Genomic DNA, 19,345 nt, shown 5'->3' with positions numbered 1-19,345 from the left:
GGACCAGGCAGCCACGAGGACTGCAGGTCTTCCACTGCGGCCCAAGCAGACCCAGGCTGTAGGCTCATCAGGCCTTCATGGTTATGATGCTTTTATGGTTCACAAGACCCAAAATGTCTGGATTGTGCATTCTCTGGGACAGACTGGAAATTGAAGAGCTGTAGCCCATTAAATGAAAATGGTAGGAGTCCCCATTTTAGAGTCCATTTCATTCTTGCTTATGCACCGTGGAAATAGCTGTTTTCCTTGCTCCTTTCCCCCACTTATATTTTTAGTTTTCAGGAAACTGAAAGAATTACATAGGGGAGTTTTTGAAATTTCATTCCATTGCAGTCTGACTGATTCACATTTAGAGGCACAACATCAAATGCTCCTTCCTAAACCGACCCCTCAAAGGAGGGTGGAGTAGGGGACAGTGAGCACATTCCTAGGTGGCAGTTGGTCTTCTGGACATTCTAGCACTTGGTAGAAGAGAAACTTGTGGGGAGACCAGTTTGATTCAATATACCCTTTGCTGTTCCATGTTTTCCCTGGAAAAAGATCTAGCTGGGAATGGAAGGGTGTGGAGATGGTGAAAACATTCTCACAAGAAAGTACTTGAGCTATTTTTTTTCTTTTTGGTTCCTCTAGAATTCATCACTGACTTACAGTCAACCATTGACCTAGAGTCAACCACTGGCCTAGAGTCGATCACTGGCCTAGAGTCGACCACTGGCCTAGAGTCGACTACTGGCTCAGAGTCAACCACTGACCCAGAGTCAACCACTGACCCAGAGTTGACCACTAGCCTAGAGTCGACCACTGACCCAGAACTGACCACTGGCTTAGAGTCGACCGCTGACCCAGAGTCGACCACTGGCCTAGAGTCGACCACTGACCCAGAATTGACCACTGGCTTAGAGTCGACTGCTGACCCAGAGTCGACCACTGGCTTAGAGTCGACCACTGACCCAGAACTGACCACTGGCTTAGAGTTGACTGCTGACCCAGAGTCGACCACTGGCCTACAGTTGGCCACTGGCATAGAGTCAACCACTGACCCAGAGTCGACCATTGACCCAGAGTCGACCACTGGCCTAGAGTCGACCACTGACCCAGAATTGACCACTGGCTCAGAGTCAACCACTGACCCAGAGTCAACCACTGACCCAGAGTTGACCACTAGCCTAGAGTCGACCACTGACCCAGAAATGACCACTAGCTTAGAGTCGACTGCTGACCCAGAGTTGACCACTGGCCTAGAGTCGACCACTGACCCAGAAATGACCACTGGCCTAGAGTCAACCACTGACCCAGAGTCGACCACTGGCCTAGAGTCGACCGCTGACCCAGAGTCAACCACTGGCCTAGAGTCGACCACTGACCCAGAACTGACCACTGGCTTAGAGTCGACTGCTGACCCAGAGTCGACCACTGGCCTACAGTTGGCCACTGGCATAGAGTCAACCACTGACCCAGAGTCGACCACTGGCCTAGAGTCGACCATTGACCCAGAGTCAACCACTGACCCAGAGTTGACCACTGACCCAGAGTCGACCACTGGCCTAGAGTCGACCACTGACCTGTCAGACTTGACCACGCACCATGACTTCACTGAAGATGCAGAAACAACAACTGACATGTATCTGGAGAACACACAGACTTTTGGTAAGTGAGGGATCTGTCCTCAGAGGAGGCCTGGGCAGCAATTGGTAGGCTCCCTCTTTTACATTTCTGAGGGAAAGCCTGCTTTTGTCCAGTGTACTTGATTCCCAGCATATGTCTGTGACAATTCCCGATCTCCATTTTGTTTTCCTAGAATTGCCTACTAATGTGGAATTAAACACCCTGAGCTCTAAGGAAGAAGCCACTGAGGTCACAGGTGAGGATTCTTCTCTTCAGAAATGCAGAAGTTCCTCCCTGCCTCCCCTTCCTTGTTTATAGTTCTTTACATAGGAAAGTCCTATAGTAATTTACACATTTGGGGATACTTTTGCTGCTTTGTTCTCTGAGGTGGAGTAAACTTAGCCAAAAGTTCACTGAAACTTGAGGAAAGTTGAAGCATTTCCCAGAACGCCAGGAATTACAACTGGTTGAACATCAACATAGCTCCAGCTCCAAGGTCTGACCTGATCTGATCTCTGGGACCTGCTTTCTGGGCTTCCCTAAAGAGGACAAGCTCCTTCATGTCTCCGTAGGGTCGATGGATGTGGTGTCAAAAAAGGGGTTAACAATTTCCTTTTCTTTTCCAGTTGATGACAATTCATTTCAAATAGAGAACTTTCGGAGTAAAGGTTACGCTAAGTGTAAATCTTATCTGAATATAGACTGAACAGACAATAGAGCGATTTAAAAGCTTCATGAGTTAAGCAGTGTCCCTATCTCTGCCCATCCCTCTCTCAAGCTGCCATCATTTTTCAATTTTCTGTCTGCCACTCAGCCAAGAAGTCATAAGATTTCAATGCCTTCTACCCCCGCCAACAAACCCCAGTAGTCTGGGGGAATGCCTGGGATTTTTGCTAAGAAAGACCCTTGGGCCTTACTTACAAAAGCACATTTCTAAACACTCTGATTCTTATGTCTATAAATAATAGCTAACATTGATTGAGATCTACTGTATTCCAGCACTGCTTAAAGTGTATAGGGGACTGCAGATAGTAGTTGGAGAAATCTAGAAATTGTATTTTAGCGGAAGCTGAAGGGCCTGTTAAAAAAAAGGTTGGGTCTCTCAGGGACTTCTAAGTGTGAGTGGAGACCAGCCCTTTAACTAAATCCTTCTCATGAAGTGCACTTGTGTTTCACTTCCACTGGTAGGATTTCAGGCATGGCAGAGTGCCTTGGCGGTTAGAAGGGAGGTTTTTGCGTCATAGACTCAATGGGGTCCTACGTTTACTAGGGGGCGACTTGAGGCTGTGAGCTGAATGACAGGCACACTGTGAATGATCCTTACTGGAAGGGAATAAACACCATTTCTTTACTTAATTATAGAGGAGCCCAGCGCCTCCACGGGAAGCAACGAGTCCAACACAGTGTTTTTTGGTAAGTTTCTCCTCTTGTCTCTGATGTCTTATCAGGGACTTGACACCATTTTCAATGCTGGTGTTAGTCCACTGGGAAAGGATTCCAATTTAAAACTCTGCAGATGCTGAGATCAGCTATAATTCTAATACGGAGGTGAAAAAGACAGCCTCTTTCCTCTCTGAGGTTTACCGTCCAAGTCTAATTGTCTGGATTTTCAGTCACCAAATAGGCATAGGATAAACAAGTTTTCTCCCTTGAGTTTTCCAAGATTTCCTGTCTCACTAGGATGTGGATTCCAGTCCAGTGCATGGAATCCTTTTAAGGGAGAGCCTGAGGAAAAGGCATCAGATTTTCTGATTCATAAAATATATAATTCAATTAAAAGCTGTAAAGCCTAGGAGCTCTGAATCAGGAGGTCCCGGTTTTAATACTTTGCCTCACTTCTGGCTTTTTGGGAAATTTCTGAAGTAATTTCTTCAGGCATTAAAATGGATACCTGGACAGTGGGCAGGTATCTTGCTTAAGGCTCAAAGAGAGGGCAGGAGAATAAGGAATTTACACCTTAAAGAAATTAAATCACGCACCCACTGTCACAGTGGGAAATGAGAAAGATGAGCCTGATCTTTTGAGCACTAGGTTTTCTTGTTTCTCTTGGCAACTCATGTTTTCATTTTTGTTTTTGTTTTGCTTTTTAGTTTAGAAAACGAAGCAGATTCTCATTACCTGTGACCACCACTCTACTAACCACAACTTTCTAAGAAGATTCTGGGCCTCTGAACAAGCCTTCCATTCCATTATAGGAGCTTGAATAATTGTAAAAGACTAGTGAGACACAGGAGGTACCTACTTGAGGATAAACAGAGTGGCAGGAATTATACACAGACAGAAGAGGGGCATCTCTTAACCATGTCCCATTTAATATGGGCTCAATAAATGTTCATTTGTACTAAATTTTGAGAGGGGGTTTTTATTTTATGAGGCAACATATTGCTTAGTTGCCTTGTTTTAGAACCAATAACCATTTTATTCCTCTCATAAATACTTTATAATCACGCGCCAACTCCTTATGACCACAGGAAAGTATGAAATGAGCCTATGGAAAGTATATTGGTTTTCCTATTCCTGGTATAACAAGTTACCACAAACTTAGTAAATTAAAATAATATAAACCTATTATTTTACAGTTTTGTAGCTCAGAAGTCTGAAAGGCATCTCACTGGATTGAAAACGATGTGTTGGCAGGGCTGAGTTCCTGTCTGAAGCCTTTCTGGAAAAATCCATTTTCTTGCCCATTTTCCTTGGCCCTCTTGCATCTTTGAAGCCAGCAAAGGTCGGTTGATTCTGACAGTACATCACAGAGTCACCAACACCGACTCTACTGCCTCCCTGTTCCACATTTGAGGACACATTGAGACCCACCTGGATAACCTAGGATAATCTCTATTTCAAGGTCAATTGATTAATGACCTTAATTCCCCCCTCTACCATGTAATTGAACATATTCACTGGTTCTGGGAATTAATAGGTGAGCATCTTTGGGAAGCCATGCCACAGACAGCAGAGAACATCTTACTCTAGAACTGGTTTGGTTCAGTGGGGGATGGAAACAATCACCCATGTTTTTCTTTATGTTTACACTATATTTTTTACAAAGGAGTGTGGGTGAGTTTATGTAAAACTAGTTGGTTTGACATATTTATACTTCACAGTATGTATATGCCACAGTATAAATGACAAACTAAAATGGCACAAGTTTAGAGTGATGGGCAGACTTGGGAGTGAAGAGATGTAGATTCTACCAGTTGTATCTCTGCCTCTTGTGAACCCCAGCTTCCTCTTATGAGTCAGTTATATCAAATCAATTGAAATTTCCTTTTTGCTCCTTAATATATTTCAACAAATAACACACTGATTTTAGGGATCATTAATGTAAAGAATTATTAATTTATTAGTTTGCCTCAGGGAGAAGTATTCCATGTCATCAGTGATCTGTCACATGGGCTTGCACCAGAGCACATCAGATTTGAGGGTTCCTTAGCCTGGCTCCATCAAGCCGCTTGTCTCAGGGCTTTTCATCTAAATAGGAAAGTAGTTCCAAGGCCTCCACTGATCTCTTTTAAGGATATAGAACTATTTCTGTTCTGTCAATGACTATTTTTCCAATTTCTCTTCCCATTTTCTTTTTAATTTCAAGTGGATTTCAGCATGGAATTTTATGATGGATTATTGGAATGGTTTGTGAAATTTAGCCAAGAAAAAGTGTTAGTGGACTCAAAATAGGCACTCATTAGTATCTATTCAGAATGGAAAAAAGATTTCATTTCAAATTCCAGCTGCACAGTTTAAGCGGTTACCTAGAGAATAGAGGTGAGTCCAGGCAAACTGGGGGATTGGTTGAAGGGGGAATTTGTAGCATGTCTGCTTAGTATTTACTGATCCTGGTGTAAGTGGCAGTTGAAGCTGTGGGTTTAGAGAGGTCACTTAGGAAGAGTGTATAAAGATCTTCCTCAACCTACAATGGGGTTATGCACCCAATACCCACTGTAAGTTGAAAATATTCTAAGTCGAAAATACATTTAATACATCTAACCTACCGAATGCCATAGCTTAGCCTAGCCTACTTAAACGTGCTCAGAACACTTACGTCAGCCACTGTTGTGCAAAATCATCTGATTGGGCAAAGCCAGTTTTATAATAAAGTGTTGAATACCTCATGTAATTTACTGAATACTGTTCCAAAAGTGAAAAACAGAATGGCTGTATGCATACGGAATGGTTGTAAAGTCTATCAGTTGTTTACCCTCGTGATCATGTGGCTGACTCAGGGCTGGAGAGAGTATCATACTGCAAATGATGAGAAACCCTACCCAGTTTCTGTCCTCGTAATAATACCTACCACTGAAGGCCTGGACTGAGCTGAAAGCTCTGTGTGTGTTATTTACACTGTGTACAAGTTCTGTATGCTATTACTAATTGTACAAAATTAATTGATTTGTACCAAAAATTAATTATACAAAATATTAAATAATATTTAACCTAAAATGTTAGGTGAGCTGATGTGGGTTGTGAAAGAATTCACAGAAGTATTAACAAGGGTAGAAAAGAAAGTTTTTATTCACTTTCCAAGGGAGGAGAGGGGCCAAACGCATAGAGTGGTGTTGGCCCTGAAGGGTGGGGGGGATGAGTCTTTTACTGTGCTTTAAAGGGCAAGGTGCAGGAAAGAGGGGGGGGTTCACATCTGTTTTGGTCCATGGTTGTATCTGGGCTGGCTGTGCTTCTACAGGATGTGGGTTTTCTGAGAATCTGTAACCTTTTGTTTTCAGTAATTTTCTAGTCCTTGGATGTCTGAAAGAGACTTGATGGTGGCCCTTGACAGGTGTTATACTATTTTGAACAACGTTAGATGGGTTTACATAAAGTGTATGCGATTTATATATAAATACAAATATTGGGCAAATTTTTATACTAGTGTAGGCTATTCTGTTTCTCTAGTCCAGAACCACCCCAATTTTCAAGCATTTTGTTTACTTTAGCCCATTTACACTTAATGTAATTATTGATATGTTTGGGGCTTAAGTGCACCATTTTACTTTTTGTTTTCTGTTTATCTTGTTATTTCTCTATTTCCTATGTTTTGCCTTCCTGTGGGCTACTTGAATATTTTTTTAAAATTCCATTTTGGTTTATCTATAGTATTTTGAGTATATCTCTTTGTACAGCTTTTTTTTTTTAGTGGTTGTTGTAGGTATTACATTATATACCCATACATTTTAATAGTCTAAGAGGGTCAATATTTTACCACTTTGACTGAACTGTAGAAATCTTGCCTCCCTGTATGTCTTCCTTTACCCTTCTCTGCTTATAATTGTTTTAAATACTTCTCTACACACATTTAGAGCCATATCCGAGACTATTAGATAATTTTTGCTTTAACTGTCAAACATATTTAAAAAGTTCAAAAGAAAAAGGAAGATGTATTTTATCAGTCCATATTTCCCCCTTTCCATTGTTTTCTTCTTCTTGATGTTCCAAAGTTCCTTCTTTCATCATTTTCTTTCTGTTTAGAGAACCTCCTTTAGCCATTCTTTTCAGGTAGATCTGCTGGTGACAAACTCTCTCGTTTTCCTTCATCCAATGTCTTTATTTCCCTTTCATTCCTGAGAGATAAATTTACTATACGAAATCAGTATTGACAGTTCTTTTCTTTCAGTACTTAAAAAGTATTGTGCCACTTCTTTCTGGCTTTCATATTTTCTGTTATTTGTATTGTTTTTCCCCTATAGGTAAGTTGTTTCTCTTGCTACTTTCAGGATTTTTTTCTTTGTCTTTATTTTCAAATATTTGACTATGATGTGTCTTGGTGTGGATTTCTTTGGGTTTATCTTGGTTGGAATTTGCTTGCCTTTTTGAATCTTTAGGCTTATGTCTTCTGCCAAATTTGGGAATTTTTCAGCTATTATTTCTTTGAGTTTTTTCTCAGGTCTGCCCTATATGTCTTCTTTTTCTGGGATTCAGATGACGTGAATATTAGGCCTTCTGTTATACTCCTGCAGGACCCTAAGAATCTGTTAGGTTTTTTGTTTTGTTTGTTTGTTGTTCTGTCTCTTTTCTCTCTGTTGTTCAGATTGAGTCATTTCTATTGTTCTGTCTTCAAGTTCACAGATTGTTTTCCTCTGCTGTTGAGCCCTTCCATTAAGTTTTAAAATTTTGGTTATTATAATTTTCAGTTCTGAAATTTCCTTTTGGTTCTGCTATACATTTTGATTCTTTGCTGAGACTTTTTATTTCTTTGTTTTTTTTCAGTTGTTTTAAGCATGTCTGTAATTGCTCATTGAAGCATTTTTATGACGACTGCTTGAAACTCTTTGTCAGATAATTCTAATATCTCTGGCCTTTTCGTCTGGCATCTACTGATTGTCTTTTTCACTCGGGTTGAGATTTTCCTGATTCTTAGTATGACGAATGACTTTCAATTGAAACAGGATATTTTAGGTATTAGAGGCTCTGGATCTTATTTAAATCTTCTGTCTTAGCTGGATTTCTGTGATACTACTCCAGCAGGTAAAAGGTGGAGGTACTGAATTACTGCCAGGTAGGGGCAGAAGTAAAGATCTCCCCCTCAACTTGTGTTGACTCTCAAGCAGGGGAGGGGTTCCCCATAATTGCCTGGTGAAGGATGGAATTCTGGCTCCCCACAAGGCCTCCACTGATATCACCCTGTCTGGGAGGAGTAGGGGTGTCTTGTTACTGCTTTCCGTGTAGTCTCCACTGACACCACGCCAGTATGGAAAGGAGGGAGTGCTTCGTTACTGTTGGATGAGGGAGGACGTCCAGGCTCCCCATCTGGTTGCCACTAACTCTGTAGAGTGGGGGGAAAATGAGGGTCTTAAACTGCTAAGTGGGGGTGAAAGTTCCAGTTCCTCCTCGGTCTTCTCTGACTTTACTCTGGCACAGGTTTGGGCACCTTGTTACAGCCGGGCATGTGTGGAAGTCTAGGCTCCCCACTTGGGGCCATAGCTTTTTCTGTGGTGTTTGACTGTAGAAGAGGGATTATTGTCTAAATGTTTTCTGCCATGCTAGGCTGTCTGTTTCCTAGTCCTCTGGCTGGACAGAATAGGTTTTTGTTGGGGACACACATTGCATTATCACATATATGTGATATATATCACATATACCACATATATGGTTTGAAAAGCTAACCCTGGCTGCAGACTACAGCTTGGAAAAGAATTTGGAGGAAAAGCGAAAATGGTTACAGGTCACCAAGTAGGGAGGATACTGTATAGCATAGGTGAATGGAGGTGGCGACAGAGATAGAGACAAGTTGAGAAATATTTAGAAAAGGGGACAAAAATTGGTGGTGGATCTTGTATGGAATGACACAGAGCTAAAGCTATAGATTTTGTATTGCATGAGTGGTTGGATGGTGGTCTCTAGAGTTAGGATTATCAGATTAATTTTGTTTTGGAAATACTGTACTGAGTGGTGCCTTTAAAATATTTAAATGAAGATGTCATATAGGTAAAGGTGTGAAGCTCAGTAGAGGTTTTGGCAAGACACAGAACTTTATATCATGGCACATAGGTAATAATTGAAGCCGCGGGCAAGGATGAGTTTTTATTTTTATTTTTTCCAGTTTTATTGAGGTATAATTGATGAATAAAATTGTATATAGTGCTCACTTTGGCAGCACATATACTAAAATTGGAATGATACAGAGAAGATTAGCACAGCCCCTGCACAAGGATGACGCATAAATTAGTGAAGTGTTCTATATTAAAAAAAATTGTATAGAATTAAAATGTACGGTGTGATGATTTGATATACACATACATTGTGAAATGATTACCACAATCAAGTTAACACATCTGCTGCCTCACATAGTTACCTTTTTTTTTTTTTTAGTATGAACTTTTCTAAGGAGATAGTATATAGTGAGAAAAGAATCTAAAACAAAGTTAGAGGAATTTCATAACTTCATGGCTAAATGGAAGCATATGCATCTACAAAGGACATGCAAGGCTTTAACTCCTAGATGGTGGGAATCATGATTTTTATATTCATCCTAAACTCCTAGTAAAATAACTGGTGTAGAAGAGGGACTCAATAAATATTTGATAAATGAAAGAAGTAAGGAGTAGAGCAACCAGACAGTTAGACTATGAAACAGGTACACACAGTATCATGGAGCCAAAGGAAGAGAGTGTTTTAAGTAGGACAGAACTGTAAATAATGTCCATTGCTTCTGAGAAGCAAGTTAAGATGAAGATTGAAACATATCCACTGACATGTTTCAGAAAACTGGAAGTCGTTGGTTACCCTGGCGTGAGCTGTTTGAGTGGAAGGATGGGAACAGAAGCCTTGGTTTATAAGCCTTTGTCAGCCTTTGTTTTGATTTTTTAGCCTATTGATCAATTTTTTCCTTAATATAACTGAGAGCGACTTATGTGTTAACAGTAAAAACATTTCCTATCCCGTTCTTCTCGAAGTCCAAACAAGAACAACAAGAAAAGAAACAGAAATGCAAACATCATCTCTGATAAAACTTACAGGACAATTAACAGCCACAATATATAAGGACTGAAAACCAGCAGAATGGTTAATGACATAACAGAAAGGAGACTTACTCCAGTAGCTGTGCACGTCTGGGGGCAGGGATAGTGGTACCAAATAGAAGTAAGCCAATGGTCTTACAGAACCCTGGCAAGGCTCAAGGACTGTAGACACAAGGCATGCGAAGATTAGCCTGGAGGAGGAGTGATGATGGTGGGGAGACAGGTGACTGGAAACAGGTTCATATCCTCCCTTATTGCAGCAGGAGAGAGTAGGTTTATTGTCTAGAAAAACTGAACCAGAGAGGCACTGGGCAGTTGGGGACAACTGTTATGGAAGAAGATACGAGTGAGATGCTATTCAAAAAACAGGACAATCAAGTGAAAGCCTATAAAATAAATGGAGAAATGTCCAACCTCTTACCCTGGCCAGCTCCAAAGCGCCAGCAGTGAGGATTATGCTTGCCAAGCAGGAGATGGGAAGATTCTTCTGAAGACTCAGAGCTGTCTCAGAGACAGCACCTGGAGATAAGTTTCAACAAAATAGCTATCATGCCACTCAATCATCCTACTGTGAGGTACATGATTCTACAAAAATTCTTTCAATGCACATAGAGTTTTCTGATCGCCTTGGTGTCTAACTCCGATGTATGAACAGAAGGCAAAGAATCACCAGACATTTGAAGAAAATCTCTGTCAAATAAGACTCAAGTAAAGAAACAGTAAAAGGAGAATTCAGAGGAAACAGACAATATGAGGAGTAGAACAAACCTTTAAGAAACTGTAATTAATATATTCTGAGGGAACAAGAATACATATTGCATCCTCCAAACAAGAATGGGATGCTATTAAATAAAGAATCAAGCAGAAGATAAAAAGAAATATTGGTCCTTGCAAATTTAGTTGATGATAAGTTCAACAGAAGATGAAGTTAAGAACTCCTCCATAAAATAGAGCAAAAATGCGAAGAGACGGTCAATAGGTGAGAAAAAATTCAACTAACACAAATTTCAAAGAAAGTAGAATATACTGGGAAAGAAATTATCAATGAAACACTACAACACATTTTCCAGAATTTAAGGATGATCCTCCATGTTGCAAGTGTCCAGTTATTATCCAAAGGCTCACACTTAACATTGCAGGGCCCAGTGCAGGAATACAAATGAAGGCCTGCATACATATCTCTAAACATTCACAAGTTACAAACCAAGACAGACCCTAGGTTCAGGTCATGTTTCCCATGCTGTCTTGCTCCCGAAGCCCGTTCCTTGGAGACTGCCTTTTAGACCAAGCCTAGAGACCAAGGGAGCCATGAGTTCCCCTGGATGGACACTGTCCCTGCAAGCTGGGAGGAGGGAGGGGGCAGGCTGTCTGCTGGAACAGCAGGTTGGAAGCTGGTTGGGCCCAGGACTGACCTGGTCAAGCTCCTGTGGGAACCTGCTGGGCAAGTTTGCCTCCCTCTTGCCTCAGTTCTGATTTAGGATTTCCAGGAATTTTTAAGCACCTCTGCAAACTATACCACTGAGCATAGGAGTGACTGGGAGTGCAGTTACAGTGGGGGTGGGGGGGGTGGGAGAACCTGTCTGCCTTCATGCTTTTGATTGATCTGAGGTGACTAAATGTAAGCAAAAGTAGCCTTTTTTTTTTTTTTTTTTTTTTTTTGTCTGATGCCCCAGGGCAGAAGCTGTGAACTTATTCTGAACCTTTACACATTCTCAATCCTGCATACTCAGGCCTTGGGGACCTCATGTTCAATTGTGCCCCTCTCCCACAATTCCTGTTTTTTTAATTTACTTGCTGAACTTTAAAAATATTTTCTAATGAAAGTGAAAGAAAAAAACAATGCCTTTGTTTTGGTGTTTGTGTGGGGCCTCTTTTAAAGTGCAGGCCCCAGGACAGAAGACCCTCTGGGAATACTGAGTGCCCAGTACAAGAAATGGAAAAAAGATCCACATCAACATATATCTAATTAAATGTTAGGGATAAAAAGATGATTCTGAAGTTCTAGTGAGAAAAGCAGTCATATGCAAAGAATTGAGAATCAGAATGATAGTGGAACAATAGTGGAAGTCAGGAATTATGTTGTAAAACTTCTGAGTAAAAATAATTTTAACCTAGAACCTTATATCCAGTCAGATTATGAATTGAGCATAAGCCTAGACTAAAGTCATTCTCAGACATAAAAATCTCTAAATATTTTGCCTCTCATGCACTCATTCGTAAGAAGATATGGTAGGACGTACTTCAAACAAAGAAAACCAAGAAAGGCTTTCTTTAACCCAGGATGTACATCATCCTACTTAAGAAGGAGAAAAGGGAATTTCCAGGACAAAAGCAAATTATCTGACAAGTTTGAGGGTGAAAAAGATTGTGTTGAGAGAGATTTAACAGGTCTGTTGGAGGTTGCAGGAAGACTTAGATGTGAAAGGAAACCAAGCAAATGAAGAAAAAGATGATTATTAACTACAGGAAAACAAAAAGTTTTTCAAGGAAGGAAATGTTAGTGTAATTTAACTCCACCGAGTAGAGTTGACCTTGGTGATTATATGATCCACCTATAAACAAAATCTTTCTCATTTTAAAACTAGTCACTACCAAAGACTCTTGAGCACCTGGAGCTGGACACCTCAGTGCAGGGCTTACTAGGAGGAAGCAGACCCATCCCTGTCATTCAGCCCACCTCCATCCAGGTTAGAAACAATTTGGGGAGAGTGAAGTTGTTATCAGAAGCCAAGTGGGAAGTGAAGGACTGGAGGTAGAAGACTTTTTCTTCTCCTCCCCTCTTGGTGCTTTCCCCTCTGTGAAACCAAATGGGAGGCTCCAAGAGACTCACCTGTAAAGGATGGGTCCTCTTCATAGGGCTAAGGCACCTGGCTTCTCCCAAAGCAAGTGATGAGAAAGAGAGAGAGAGGGAGAGAGAGACTGAGATTGAAGAACAAGAGAGAGTGACCAAGACGAAGCCACAAGGTCCTCTGTAACTCAATCTTACAAGTGACATACCACCATTTCTGCCATCAGTGTGCCATCAGTCACACAGGCCAATCCTGATATAATCTGGTAGGGGATTACACAAGACTGTGACTACCAAGAAGTAGGGATCTTGAGTGCTGGCTATCTGACAGTGAAGACTATTAATTTTTTTTAAAAAAGCATGCCTTTTTAGATATCACACCAAAAATACAATACATGAAAGAAATACTTAATAAGCCAGATTCTTTAAAATTAAAAACTTTTGCTCTGTAAAAGAGACAGTTAAGAGAGTTGGAAGAGGAGTCATAGACTGGGAGAAATATTTGCAAAAGACACATCTGATAAAGGACTGTTATCCAAAATATAACAAAGAATTCTTAAAACTCAACAATAAGAAAACAAACAACTTGATTAGAAAATGGGCCAAAGACCTTAGCGTGTAACTCACCAAAGAAAACATACCGATGGCAACAAGCATATGAAAAGATCCTCCACATCGCACATCACCAGGAAAATGCAATTTAAAACAGCAATGATATATTACTACATACCTATTAGAATCATCAAAACCCAGCACATTGACAAACCAAATGCTGGTGAGGATGTGGAGTAACAGGAACTCTCATTCATTGCTGATGGGAATTTGAAATGGTACAGCCACTTTGGATGACAGTTTGGCAGTTCCTTATAAAACTAAACACTCCTGACATTATGATCCAGGAATCACACTCCTTGGTACTTCACCCAAAGGAGTTGAAAGCTTGTATCCACACAAAAACCTGCACATGGATATTTATAGCTGCTATATTCGCAACCGCCCAAACTTGGAAGCAACTAAGATGTCTTTTAGCAGGTGAGTGGATAAATAAACTGTGGTACATCCAGACAATATGATATTATTCAGTGCTAAAAAGAAATTAACTTTTAAGACACAAAAAGACTCTGAGGACACTTCAACGCATATTACTAAATGAAAGAAGTCAATTTGAAAAGGCTACATACTGTGTGCTTCCAACTTTATGACATTCTAGAAAAGGCAAAATTATGGAGACAATAAAAAGATCAGTGGTTTCCACGGCTGTGGGGGTAGGCAGGGAGATGAACAGGTAGAGCACAAGGAGTTTTAGGACAGTGAAAATGCTCTGTATGAGGTTATAATGATGAATGCATGTCATTATCCATTTGTTCAAACCCACAGAATATACAACACCAAGAGTGAACCTGAAGGTGAAGTATGGACTTCAGATGACTATGATATGTCAATGTGGTTCATCAACTGAAATAAATATACCACTCTTGTGAGTGATACTGATAATGGGAAAGGCTATGCATATGTGGGGACATGAGTACATGGGAAATCTCTGTACCCTACTCTCAATTTTGTTATAAACCTAGAACTGCTCTAAAAAGTATTAGGTCTTTAAAAAAAATCTACCAGAAGAAAAATTTTTTTAAAAAGCAGGTTAACGAGATGGATGGTTTTTGTGTATTCAGAGAAGGCTTCAAAGTGGTGAAATTTGAGCTGATTTGAATAAAGTGAGGAAGAATGATTGACAAAGGTAGGAACAAGCTTGGTATGTTGGAGGAATACCAGGAAGATCAGTGGGTCTAGAATGGAGTATAGAATTAAGTAGAGAAGTCAGCAAGTTCAGAGACAGCCAAGCATGTAGGGTGTTGGCCACAGTAACAAATTTGGATTTTGTTCTGATGGAATAAAATGGTGGAATGGAAGAATTTTGGAATGGAAGAAGTTTTGGAATGGTGGAATGGAAGAATAATGTGATCTTAAAATGAATGGGGGTGGAGAATAGACTTTTGGAGCAAGAGTGGAATTGGTATGGGAGTAAGCTAGCAAAATCCTTGACTAGCCAATGCGGGTTGAAATTCAGAGTAGAAGTAAAAGGAGGAAGAAGGCTTCAACTATAATGGGAGAGAAGCCAGAAAATAGGGCTAGAATTTCCTGTGGGTTAGTCACCTTGGTGGTTGTTAAGGTGAGACAGTTCTTTTCTGATTTCCTTGAACTTCTCAGTAAAAATTTTGAGGCCATCAGCAAGGGTAGAAGGTCAATAGTAGAAGTAGGGTTCAGTATCTCCTAATACTGAACTGTGCTTGCAATCCTCTTTCAACATGATATATTATTCTTCTAACACAGCGTTGACTAGTTAGATGTTAACTGAAAATTTTTCCTAATGAAATATCTTTGCAGGTCTACATATTTTGTTTTGTGAACCTCACAGAATGAATTTAGAAACTTGTTAATCTTATCTATATTTTAGAACAATTTAAGTAAGAATTATGTTTTTTAATGATATAAAAATTTATATATCAAAATTTGCTATGTCCACTGATGGTGGAGGTTATAGTGATAGGTTGTTGCAGTTGTTTTCCTATAACTTCCATTTCTTTCATGGTTATTTTCTATTCAACTTTTCCTAAGCTTCTTGAGTTAAATTTGGTAATTAACATTATCTTACAATAATGTTAATTTCATTGAAAATTGTATATCAAAATAGCATTTTACGTTATCCTATTCCTTTTTTGTTTTAATTTTTTAATGCCAGTTTTAAAAGATTATTTTAATCTTACAGAAAAGTTGCAAAATTAGTATAGAGAGTTCCTGTATACTCTTCCCCCAGCTTCCCCTTAGGTTAGCATCTTACATAACCGTAGACCATTTGGCAACACTAAGAAATTAACCTCAGCTCAATGTTACTAACTAAAGTACAGAACTTACCTGGATTTCACCAGGTTTTTCCAGTGATGTCCTTTTTCTGTCCCAGGATCTCCTTCAGGATTCCACATTGCACTTAGTCATCATAGCTCCTTAGTCAGGCTCTTCCAATGTATTCCTCAGGTTTTCTTGTCTCTCACGACCTTAACATGACAGAGTACTGATCAGTTATTTTGTAGAATGTTTCTCAATTTGGGGTTTTCTGATACATGCTTATGACTGGATTGAGGTTGTGCGTTATTGGGAAGGTGTCATCGGCTGTGCTTTTCTTAGCGCATCATATCAGGGGCACATTATGTCAGTATGTATTATTGGTCATGTTAACCTTCACTTCTTGGCTAAGGTGATACCTACGAGGACTCTCTACTGTAAACTTACTGTTGCTCCCGTTATAAATATTAAATATTTGTGGGAGATACTTTAAGACTATGCAGATATCCTATTTATATACTGATGGATCTTGCCTGTGGTTACATATTAGTGTGGTGTTCTAATAAGTGGAATTTTTCTGCAAGGAAAAGTGACCATTTTTCCATTCACTCATTCATCCATTCATTCATTAATCTCAGGAGGGACCTAAGAATACGTATTTTATTCTTTGGGTCATAATCCAATACTATCATTATTTATTGCATAGCTCAAGTTCTTACTGGCCATTGAGTGCTCTCTGAGATACCTTTTGACATGCCCCATCTCTTTTTCTTTTAAGCAGTTCCTTACTTTCTGACACCCAAGATGTTCTAGCCCTGGAATCAACCATTTCCCCAAGGACCCCTGGTTCCCTTTACTGAAGAATGGCATTTAGAAACCAAGATCCAACAGCTAGGTGGTGTGTTCATGGCTACTAACCTGTCACTGATTCTAGCCCCTCTCACTGAACAGAGTTAGGAAATACATGTACGTATGCTAACTCATACACACATATGTGCATTTATTTCTGTATCTGTTTGTGTATGCATATGCACATACACACACATAAGTGAGAACATGAGTACATACTGATAATTCAATTCCAGTCCAGCAACTCAAAGTTTATTCTAGCCTTCTCCATTTCCTTCTTTTTCTTTTAACTACAATGAGAAACCTGCTTCTCAACTACAATATGTTTACATATTTGTTCAACTCTACTACACCAATAAATTAGTTTCAGAGATCCTGACTCACCTGTCAAAACAGATTTACAATCACAGAACAATGTTTGTGTGTAGCTCTTTTTGTCTTTTGCCTTCACATTATCTGGTCAAAATCCTCTTTGCCAAGGTTACCTAGGTCGGAACCTTTGTTTCTGTTCTGTCAGCATGGTTATATGGTTCATTTGTACTCAGTTATGGTCATCTGTCTCGACTTGCATTTCATCTTAGATTCCCCCCACACCCTGGTTGATTGTGCTTTTATTTATATACAATAAAGTTCACGTTACGGTGTACAGTTCTATGGTTTTTGACAAATGCGTAGAATTGTATGTCTACTGCCACAGTTCCATACAGCAGTGGTCCCCAACATTTTTGGCACCAGGGACTGGTTTTGTGGAAGACAATTTTTCCACAGACTGGGGACGAGATGGTTTCTGGATGATTCAAGTGCATTACATTTATTGTGCGCTTTATTTCTATTATTATTACACTGTAATATATAATGAAATAGTTATACAACTCACCATAATGCTAACAAGAGGCGGAGCTCAGGAGGTAATGTGAGTGATGGGGAGCAGCTGTAAATATGGATGAAGACAAACACATGTTTGTCTCAGGAGCAAAGCACTAAGACTCCATATGACTAGTATGTGGATGAATAGGAGTGATGCGAAATGAAGCTAAGGATAGGAGGGAAGTTGGTAGTTGAGAAGCAGGTTCTGGGAAAAAGGGACTGTCTGAAAGGTGACCAGAGATCAAAGTGACAGGGGAGCCTTCTATCTCCACGACGCTCTGTCCTTGTGCCATACCTTACAGATGTAAACAACTCAAGCTCAAACTCAGTTGAGGAGTTTTTGAGACCATCTCCTGGAGGACGTGGAGCACCACCACCTAGACCCCCTCTTAATAGTGAAAACCAAGGTGATGGACCTCAGCAGAGACCACCCCCAGAAGATGATGAACCTCAGCAGAGACCATCCCCACAAGATGATGAACCTCAGCAGAGACCACTCCCACAAGATGATGGACCTCAGCAGAGACCACCCACACAAGGTGATGAACCTCAGCAGAGACCACCCCCACAAGATGGTCAACCTCAGCAGAGACCACCCCCACAAGATGGTCAACCTCATCAGAGACCACCCTCACAAGGTGATGAACCTCAGCAGAGACCACCCCCACAAGATGGTCAACCTCAGCAGAGACCACCCCCACAAGATGGTCAACCTCAGCAGAGACCACCCCCACAAGATGGTCAACCTCAGCAGAGATCATCCCCACAAGATGATGAACCTCAGCAGAGACCACCCCCACAAGATGGTCAACCTCAGCAGAGACCACCCCCACAAGATGGTCAACCTCATCAGAGACCACCCTCACAAGGTGATGAACCTCAGCAGAGACCACCCCCACAAGATGGTCAACCTCAGCAGAGACCATCCCCACAAGATGATGAACCTCAGCAGAGACCACTCCCACAAGATGATGGACCTCAGCAGAGACCACTCCCACAAGATGGTCAACCTCAGCAGAGACCACCCCCACAAGATGGTCAACCTCAGCAGAGACCACCCCCACAAGGTGATGAACCTCAGCAGAGACCACTCCCACAAGAGGGTCAACCTCAACAGAGACCACCCCCACCAAGAGGTCATCGTCATCGCCATTCTCCCCCACCTCCTCCTGGGAATAATCAGGGAACACCACCCCCAGGACGTGGACCAGAAAGACCTCCCCAGGGCCCACCACCCCAGTGTGGACCTCCCCAAGGCCCACCACCCCAGCGTGGACCTCTCCAAGGCCCACCACCAACACAAAGACCTCCCCAAGGCCCACCACCCCAGTAATCTGGAATTCAATGACAGGTATGACTCAAGCTCACTCTCCATCAAGGGCCCTAACCCCTGCAGATCTCAAACGTTACTGTGTCACTGAATCAACTGGAAACATGTTGAAATTGCATAGTCCTGGACCCCAGTTCTAATGATTTCTATTCAGGTATTCTGGAATAGCGCAGCAAGATCCTTTATTTTTTAACAAGCTATCTAAGGTGGTTCTGATTATGAGAAAGACAGCCCATAAATTACCTTTTTCCCTATGATTACCTGTCTTAAAATGGGCTGCTAATGAGGAAGTAGATCATTATTCTCTCTTGGTCCTCTCCTCTCTTCCTCCACAGGCTCAATGACTTTCCACCTGACCAGGCCTCTCAGGGCCCGTGTCCCTGCTAAATGATACTGTAATTTTATGCTGCTAAATGTTTCGTAGTTTAAAAAATATTGCTTATATATGCTCAAGTTAGAAAAACACTAAACAAAAAGTAAGAGGCTAACTTTTAAAGGCATATCATATCCTGCCTCCCCACTTCCTTCCCCAAAAGCCACCACAGTTAACTCTTTTGAACATCCTCTTGGAAATATTTGTGTCCATATAAATATATATAATCTTTTTTTATCCAC

The 19,345-nt window shown here is 40.8% G+C and overlaps 1 protein-coding gene across 2 annotated transcripts in view; it reads left to right on the top strand.

The window, feature by feature from the left end:
* The window catches only part of LOC309608577 (uncharacterized protein), a 30,212-nt gene extending 12,053 nt beyond the window's left edge, over nt 1–18,159 (top strand). The window contains exons 2-5 of one of the 2 annotated variants that reach the window (XM_082348842.1): nt 631–1,647; nt 1,799–1,861; nt 2,968–3,018; nt 3,696–18,159. In XM_082348842.1, the coding sequence (XP_082204968.1) occupies nt 631–1,647; nt 1,799–1,861; nt 2,968–3,018; nt 3,696–3,700 (1,136 nt within the window). In that variant the 3' untranslated portion in view covers nt 3,701–18,159. Of the gene's footprint in view, nt 1–630; nt 1,648–1,798; nt 1,862–2,967 lie in introns of both variants that reach the window. The other variant, XM_082348843.1, reaches the window with a different exon arrangement.
* Nucleotides 18,160–19,345: the final 1,186 nt, after the last annotated feature.

This window comes from Balaenoptera borealis, assembly GCF_965194805.1.
Source record: "Balaenoptera borealis genome assembly, chromosome: 13".
NCBI lineage: Eukaryota > Metazoa > Chordata > Mammalia > Artiodactyla > Balaenopteridae > Balaenoptera > Balaenoptera borealis.
This window is presented reverse-complemented; position numbering and strand designations above follow the sequence as displayed.